At 38.4% G+C, this 9,560-nt stretch overlaps 1 protein-coding gene across 1 annotated transcript in view; it reads left to right on the plus strand.

Annotated features, from left to right (window-relative positions):
* The window catches only part of LOC150081488 (opsin, ultraviolet-sensitive-like), a 29,392-nt gene extending 24,329 nt beyond the window's left edge, over positions 1 to 5,063 (plus strand). Inside the window, exon 3 of the mRNA XM_090380223.1 lies at positions 4,066 to 5,063. Within this exon, the coding sequence (XP_090236349.1) occupies positions 4,066 to 5,063 (998 nt within the window). The remainder of the gene's footprint in view (positions 1 to 4,065) is intronic.
* The last annotated feature ends 4,497 nt before the right edge of the window (positions 5,064 to 9,560 follow it).

A 9,560-nucleotide genomic window follows, 5' to 3' on the forward strand; every position in this document is an offset into this window, starting at 1 on the left:
CTGTTTTTTTGCTAAAAATCAGAGAGGACTGAGTTTAAGAAAGATTGAAGTTAATTGAAAGCAAATTTGCAATCTTTATTTGTACTCATTGTGTATGTGAACAAGAACCTGGTAAAAGGTTTGTAACGTGATGCTCATTTATGAAAATTAATTACAGTGGTGTATAAAATGTTAAAATAGAATATTTCTTGAAGTTAACTAAGTTTTCTTCGCCACATTGAAAATCGATATTTAAAGAATTCGTGGTGGATATTCAAGAAATTGGACCTGTTTGTTCGGGGCAAGGTTTCTTAAACTGAAAGATAGCTTACTATCATCAGCAAAACTATGAATAGGATTTTCACTCAGTGGAAGCAGGTCATTAGATGCAAGAGGAGAAGAGTGGGAAATAGAACTGAAGACCTTAGGGAATACAAGCATTAAGGAAAGTTAAAAGACAGAGAGTCACCAACCATCATCTGTAGCGAGCATTCAGAGAAAAAACTGCAAAAAACAGGTGGCTCTCTGTCTTTTTATTTTATGCCAAACGTTCAAAATGAACGAAATCAATATATAGATAGAGTAGTAGCTTGCTTAGAATGCCATTATGTCAAAAGCCTTGGGGTATATCTAGATAACTGCTTGAGTTTTACCGAAATTTTCCATTGAATTTTTCCAAAGATGAGTAACAAAAGCAGATATATCACAAGTGGATTTACACCGTGACTATACAAGGTATGTTCGTGTCAGACGGCACCTGAGATTTCTCCCATCTCCGCCGTGACTATATTGAGACTCTATAAAAGCAAAAGAATTAGTGCTCTTCAGTTAAATGACTTGAGTACTTTATATTATTACGTTAATTTAAGTATAAACCATGGTCCAGTTCATAATATTTCGACCAAACACATGAAATTTGTTTGCACAATGTAGTTGCCGCGAATTGCCTCTCGCTATAATGGGTGTCTCAGAGTAAGCTCGACCGTAGCCGAGCGGTCAGTTCCTAAGTACAAAGCTACTCAAGCCACATTGTTGTTGGAATTCACGTGATATCAAAAAACACACGGTGACCTTCTTATACTCTCTATGTTGCAAACCCTTTTAATCCAAGGTGGGCATCTTGAAATATAAACAGAAATATTTAGCAGCAGAAACTTTAATTTTGATTCTGTGTCACTGTTTGTGAAGATTGGCAGATTCATTAAGCAACAGATCAAAATTTCTTTTATAAAGTTTGATTGGTGGATGGAAGCTTGAGCTGGAAGACACCGGAACGCCATTCCGATCAATAAGTTTACTTTTTTCAAGTAAAAAAAGTAAACTTATTGATCGCTCAAACTTCTAGCTCAAAGAACACTGGTCGTTAAACTTCTGAAGAAAAAATGTTAAGATAATTATTGAATAAAAGATATCGAGCACAATTATAGTAATCATGGGGTCAGAAAGCCAAAACCAGTGATAATATTTGCATATTATACCAATCTTATTGCTTTTCAGGAAATCATGTGTTTATGTGCAAGGGCCTATACTGAAAGTATTTAGTGAATTTACTGCATTTCTTTCAATAATGTCACACCAGTATGTGGTAGGCGCCTCCGTAGCCAGGTGGGAAGGAGCAGCAGTGGGTAGCACACGCTTCTTGATTAGACCGGGGTTCGAGCCCATCACCAGCAAATACGGAGGTTTCGGAAAGGTCAGTGAATGACCACCGCATATTCCCGGAGCAATATAACCTTAGTTGCTAATGCTCCTAAAAAAAAAAAAAAAAACAACAAAAAAAAAAAAAAACAAAACAAACCAGTATGTGTTATATGCAGTGGCGTATCACCTATTGTGAACATAACGTGGTGTTGCTGCACCAGGGTTCTGTGCTCATAATAGCCCAGAAGGAAAATAAAAATGGTAAAATTACATTTAAAAAAATAAATTCCTTTGCACCAGCGCATGATTACAGTACATATCAAGGGCTATGTGCACACCAATTTTGCCCAGGAATGACGTAATTCCCCTCCTCAGAGAGCTATTCATTAGGCGAGAAATTCTGAATTTGATACTTCTGTTCAAGCCAACTATTTCCTTTTACGCCCTACTAACAAACAGCCTTATAACAACATATACTGGTGCGCAAAACTTAAGGACCAGTCAGGTTTTCACCTGTAGCCTCTCATTGGAGTGGCTTGGATATGGGAAAAGCATACCAAAGGAACCTCGTGAGGTACAGAAATTATGAAGGAAACAACACCGGCACAACGACGAAAACAAAACAGTACAAGAAGGCCTTTATTCAAAAATGGCAACATAGCACTGGGTGGCTCGTTCGTTCGTTATTTGGTTTTTAGGAGCATTAGCAACTAAGGCCATATTGCTCCGGGATATGCGGTGGTCATTCCTTGACCTTTCCGCATACTCCGTATTTGGTGGTGACGGGCTCGAACCCCGGTCTAATCAAGAAGCATGTGCTACGCACTGCTGCTCCTTCCCACCTGGCTACGGAGGCGCCCAACACTGGGTGGCAGATGCATCACCGCCAAAGATGGAACAAAGGGAAGAGGTGGTCCTCAGTAGAAGATATGGCCACCTCTAATGTCGATGCAGGCTTCGCACTGGCTGTCCATACTTAGAACAATGTTGTTGATAAGATCTTGCGGTAACATCGCCCATTCCTCTGTCAGCGCCATCTTCAGCTGGTGAACATTTTCTGGTGAGTGTGGACGTGCCGCTAGCCGTCTCCACAGAGCGTCCCATGTGTGTTCGATGGGATTTAGATCGATGGAACGGGCAGGCCAATCCATATGAACAATATCCTCGCTTTCTAAAAGCATATCAACAGTTGCATTGCGATGGGGTGTGGCGTTATCATCCATAAACACGAACTCGGGGCCAATGGCACCTCGGAACAGACGCATATGGGGAAGGATTACCTCAGTACAGAAAAAGAGTACCTTAAGTAAAGATTTTGTGGTTGTAACCTTTATAAATAGTGTTGATCCTTAAGTTTTGCGCACCAGTGTAATTTGTAAGCACCAGACAATGACACTTCGTGAATTGTTTTGCTTTGATACCCATCTGACCGAACCAGTTAGGACTACTCTGTTTTAATTTAATGTTTATCGAAATATGAAGGACTACACTGTTTAGTTGAATGTTTATAGAAATATACAGTATTTTCCCGTTATATTGATACTTGTTACAAGTCTAAATCAGACGCAGTTCACTTTGATGAAGTGTTTGTTTGGTATTTACTGTGCTGCAGCCACATAATTTTGTTTGCTTTCCTTTTGTTTTTCTACTATTAGATAATGTATCCACAACCTGATCCTGTATTTTGTTGTATTTCATAAAATAAATTTTCCACCAGCTGATAAAAAAAAATGGCAAATTGTCCGTAACGATTGATCAACTTTTATATAGAGGTAATAAATAAATAAACCTGCAGCCATTGTCAACCCCTGTAGGATGAAGGCCTCTTCAACAAGTCACGCTGAGGGAAATGGGCCATAATCTGCCACGCTGGTCCAGTGCGGGTTGACAGATCGACTATATTTAGCAGTCAGGAGCTTGAATCCCGGTCTACTTAAAGAACGTGTGCTGTTGCACTCGAGTGGTCAAGATACGGAAGTGCAACGTGTGCTGTTGCACTTCCGTATCTTGACCACTCGACTATGAAGACCTTTTGTATAGGGGTATATCATATTAAATGCTGTTTAACATTGTAAGTGAATTTTAAAACACTTACATCATACTTAATCATTCCCCATCGGATGGTGCGTTAGCAAAGGGAGATATTTTCCCTACTACGCGTTTATATAAAACACTTGCGTACTGGATTAAAAAACCTACTGTCCTCTAGAAATTTATTAACTTCCCTAAAATCCACCAATAAGGAAACATTTTTTAGTGTGCAAATATTATTATATTCAAAATTATTTGTGTGACTGGACAGAATTTTATTTAATGAGGTGACAGCTTTTCCTATCGTTCCTATATTTTTCCTATATTCTGTTATACAATTAGTTGTAGAATCTTATAACTTAATGAATAACAATTACAAATGATTTTTCTTTTCTTTTTTTTTTTTCATTGCAGGATGCCCTCTTTATGGACTAATCGGAGCTTTATCTGGAACCTTGTCTATTATGACAATCACTGCAATGTCAATTGAGAGATTCCTCATTATTTCTCGACCATTTGATGATGTTGGTCGTATGACTCGCAAAAAGGCAACAATAGCTATAGTAACTGTTTGGATTTATTCCCTAATTTTTAGTTTACTTCCCGTGCTGGGAATCAATCGTTACGTTCCTGAAGGATACTTAAGTAGCTGCAGTTTTGATTATTTAGTTCAAGACTGGATGAATCGCGTCTTTATTTTCAGCTATTTTGTGGCTGCTTGGTGTATTCCCCTTGTTATTATTTGCTGGTGTTATTGGGGTATTGCAGCTGCCGTCCGTCGCAACCAAAAGATGTTTCAAGAGAATGCGAAAAGGATGAATGTGGAAAATATCAATTTCTGTAACCAGCAAAAGACAGAAGTTCGACTAGCAAAGATTGCTTTCTGTTTAATCTCATTGTGGGTAGTAGCCTGGACACCTTATGCAGCCATTGCTTTATTAGGCATATTTACCGATAGAACTCTAGTAACTCCCACTTCATCCATGGCTCCTGCACTGTTTTGTAAGTTGGCAGCAGTATTAGATGCTTATATCTATGCTTTAAGCAATCGTCGATTCAAAACAGAATTATTCCAACGTCTTCACTGCTGTGGCAGGCCAATAACAAGAGATATGACGAGGAGTTTCACAATGAGAAGCATTTCCCAAGATTCATATACTGAGCGTACATCACAAAACAGGGGAAATGGACGTGACCTGGGGAACCCTATCGTCCCTAATACGAAGGAACTTTTGCAAAAATCTTCCCTAGTGGTAGAGCAAATGCATATGGAAGAGACTCTTCCCACTGTGAGTAAGGGTGTAGAAGAAAGCCTTCCAGGCCGAGTGATTGCAAAGTTTGTTATTCCACGACCCTATTCAACTGTGTCAAGAGAAGATGAACTGATATTTAATTTTCGTCGCTCATTTTAGGACTTAACAGACTTTCTGATTCACAAGGGCAATATTTAAAGGGGAAAAAATTAGTATTATCTCACAATAAGGTGTTGTAAGGACAAATTAGAAATGAATAGATAACACTCGTATGAGCTTTAGAGTTTTTCTCTTTAAGTTATTGTAATAGACTAGCAAGAAAATTGAAACTGAACATCAAAGCACTCATGTTGTCTATGAATGTTTTTTTTAATTATCACATACTACACAACAGCACTAAGAAGCCAATTTAAAACATGGCAAGCGTTTAAAATACATTGCTATTATAAAGAATATAAAACAGCTGTGATAATATTTCTAATAATAAAAATAAAACTGTGGGTATTGTATCAACGATTTATTTCGTTCATATCTAATTACAATATTCTCTAACTTTCCACAGCATGTGTATATTGATTAGGTTTATTTAATAAATAAATTCATGTAGCTTAGTGTTAGTTCCTTATACAGCCATTTAAGTTTCAATGTTAGTATGGTATCATTATCATACGAATTTAAGTTCAAATGCAGAACATACATGAACCCAACCCGAAATACCAAAATAATTGAAATTAAAAATTTACAACCAAAACAGTGACAATAAAAGAGCCCCTAAAAAAAAAAAAAATCCTTATCTGTAACTATGGTAAAAGGTATAGCGAGGCCGTAGCAGAGGCTTCCTAATCCAGCACGACTTGTTTCAACCTCGTATTTTAGTGACACATATCTTACTGCCTATTGATCATGATAGAATTTAACCAAATGCATAAGAAAGTGGCTAAAAAAATAAAATAAATAGCTTCGCCCCCTAAATTGTTTGCTGTTTAATTTATTTTATTATTAACCACCAAACAGATATGCAGCATAAATATCACCAAAACAGGTGCCTCCATAAAATTAGTTCATATTACAGAATTGAATATAAATATCAATTTTTTTTTTTTTTTGTTTACCTTTTCGTGCTCCTCCCTTCACTCACCTCTGTGTAGCATATCATAACACAGTTCCGAACCTCCTATCCCGTTATTGAGTAATGAAAGTCCTTACTACATTCGAACAAAATTTAGTAGATTGTTTTAACCGGGGATGAACTTAGTTGAAATTCTTCTGGAGCAAGCTCTTCTTAAGAAACTGCCAACACACCCCTACAAGTAAGGATATAAAAGTAAATTTTTATATACTGATTTTATCTCAAATCAGGGATGGCAGCTTTTTATAACTCCGTTTTATAACTCCGTTCTTAAGTATAAAATTGCAAATCCTTTCATTGATTATAATTGAAAACAGGCTTCAACAATTTCAGTGGCATTGAAACTGCGTGAATTTCATCTAAAATAAATTTTCTGTTTATACTCAGGCATGACAACCAAGTCAGTAGAGTTTACAATAAATCGTCAATACACATATTTATCGTATTTAGTAATCAAGGGCTTAAACGCCGGTCCACTTAAGGAACGCGTGCTATGCACTCTCGCTCCTGACCACTGGGCTACATCAGGCTTTCTATTATCACACAGTGTCAATTCCTAAATGTTTTGGAGGTATTCAGGATCCTCCTTTTTATATAAGATTTATATACTCTCCAAATATGTTAATAATGAAGTTTTAAAATGTTTTCATTAGTGATTAAGTAAGAGTAGACGGTATACAGTGTAACAAGCTGATTGGTTGTTGTAGAGTTTTAGGTGCAGCACAACTTAATCAATATTGTGGTGTATATAATATGTCTGTAAACTGCGTGTGGTCTGTGGTCGATTTGCTGTTTTGCTGAAAGAAAAAAACCAGAGTTTCGGGGAGAAAAACCATGCTACCTTCGTTTGAGACCGACTAAGTTAGCCGCGTTTTGAAAAACGCTCATAAAAATTCCTAACTTTATTTACGAGATTCGAACTCAAGTCTTTCCACCCGATATGAGGAGGTCAGCGATTCTACCAACTGTGCTACCCACGAGGGCACACACATGACGTGGCGATGAATTTTTGAGTGCCTGTGAGGAAGAATGGGGATGCGTCGAAATCTTCTGACTTCGAACGTGAAACGACTGTGGGAGAGGGAGAATACGTGCAGGTGCCAGTATCTCGATACTGGCACCTGCTAGTGCACCCGTTCTCTGGTATAACGAGTCTACCGTGACTGACTCAAAAGCGGTCGAAAATCCAGCCAAAATTCACACGTAGGAGAGCCATGCGTGGCCGACGCCAGTGATGAATGTCGTGTGTCTCGTATCGTAACATATATTAAAAACTTCATCCCATACGTGCCTCCAGGGCCTAGGCCCATATGCACTTCTATCGTATCGTAACAGCAGCAACTCAGCAGATTGGGCTACCCGTTACAACATAGGAATAGCAAGATCAATATTCGTTATGTGTTGGACATTAGCGTATATAGGCTATGACAGTCGACGGCCGTCGCAGGTACCCATGCTCATTGCGAGACACAAGAAACTGAAAGTTGAATGGGTACGTCAGCACTAACAATAGACCACCGACATGTGGAAATCTGTCGCCTGATCTAATGAACCCCGTTTCCAACTCAATCATGCTGATGGATGTATCTGCATTTAGAGAAAGCAACATGAGGCCATGGAAATTGAATTCACTATTGGTGTTCTGCAGGCTGGAGACGTGGGTGTTATGGTTTGGGGGCTGTTTTCATGGTGTGCTTTGGTCCTCTAATCACCGTTGGGCAATGGCTTGATGGAAACGCTTAACTATTAACTATTAAAAATTCTATATTTAACTAATACGTAATTTCTTGACTGCCCTGTGCACTTTTTTCTAAAAAAATGGGAAAACCAAAAATTTGGATATGTAACTTATTCATGAATTTAATCTGAAATAAATTCTGCGATTTTAAGTAAGACACTCAAATAAAAATGCTGCATTTTATTTTTAACTTCAAAGTTTTTAATAACAGTTTTTATTAACTGGAGCGTTTATATTTTCCATCTGGCCATAGTCTAAAAAAATAAAATTCTTTTTAAAGATTCGCTTACCATTCTTCGTCGCCAGCTAAGTACACCCCTTCATGATAACAGTGTACCCAGACAGCTTCGGAGTCTATCAAAAGACAACACCCCATGCCACAAGGCTCAGCGGGTTGCTACCTGATTCTAGAAACATTACAATGAATTCTACATCTTGCCATGGCCTCCCAACTCACTGATCTCAACCCAATTGAGCACGTTTGGGATATACGGAAAAAGGACATTCGACGACCATCCATTTGACGATGAGCAGGCATTACTGAACACATTGTGCAACGTATAGGGTATTATTTATTTATTTATTAGGGTCACCCGGAAAGTTATTTCATCTACCCATATGTATGGGTAGATGAAATAACGAAAAACCCCGGGTTCCGGGATAAAACCTTGCTACCTACGCCTAAGACCGACTAACTCAGCCACGGGGTGAAAAAATGGCCTATCAACGGGATTCGAACCGTGGCCTTTTTTCACCCAGTGTGGGGAGGCCGATGATGATACCACTGTGCTACTATACGCGCAGACTGCAACGTATAGGTAGAAACGACCACAGGATACCTTACAACACCTCGTAGAATCCATGTTAAGACGTGTACAGGTTGCATCATAGTAAAAACGTGTTAATGCAAGATCAACCTAGCGTATATTCAGAGTATAATTTACTGAAAAAGATTGGAAACTGGTATTGCGATCGGATGAATGCTGTTTGTAGACAACACCCTAGAGTACGATTACAAAAGACAATGAATTAAACATGTGTTATCCTATGTATATAAAGTGCTTAGCATCATAATACACAGCCATTTCTGAATAAACAGAAAATTTTTTTATGGTGGCATCGTTTTAGGTTATATCTCATATTGTGAATGCCTTCACAACGAGTTGCCATGATATTGCACTACTTCGAATAAGTAACGCTTCACCTAAGGAGAAGACTAGTGTTACTTATTCTCAGATAGGTACCACCACCCAGACAGCACTGTTTCAGGGCTATTTGGCCCTTCGTCAGTGAGTGGGTAGGTACCCAAGTGATGCAATGATGGCAAAAACAGTTATGAAGTATAACTCCACAATATGAGAGATGCCTGATGGTGTATGATGTATTTAGACTAAGGCGCATTTAGGGCTAGAGCCTCAAGCTGCGAACAAATTTAGACTATGTATATAAAGTGCTTAGCATCATAATACACAGCCATTTCTGAATAAACAGAAAATTTTTATGGTGGCATCGTTTTAGGTTATATCTCATATTGTGAATGCCTTCACAACGAGTTGCCATGATATTGCACTACTTCGAATAAGTAACGCTTCACCTAAGGAGAAGACTAGTGTTACTTGTTCTCAGATAGGTACCACCACCCAGACAGCACTGTTTCAGGGCTATTTGGCCCTTCGTCAGTGAGTGGGTAGGTACCCAAGTGATGCAATGATGGCAAAAACAGTTATGAAGTATAACTCCACAATATGAGAGATGCCTGATGGTGTATGATGTATTTAGACTAAGGCGC

Source organism: Mastigoproctus giganteus, chromosome 8 (assembly GCF_048544385.1).
Source record: "Mastigoproctus giganteus isolate SK-2022 chromosome 8, ASM4854438v1, whole genome shotgun sequence".
In the NCBI taxonomy this organism is placed as follows: domain Eukaryota; kingdom Metazoa; phylum Arthropoda; class Arachnida; order Uropygi; family Thelyphonidae; genus Mastigoproctus; species Mastigoproctus giganteus.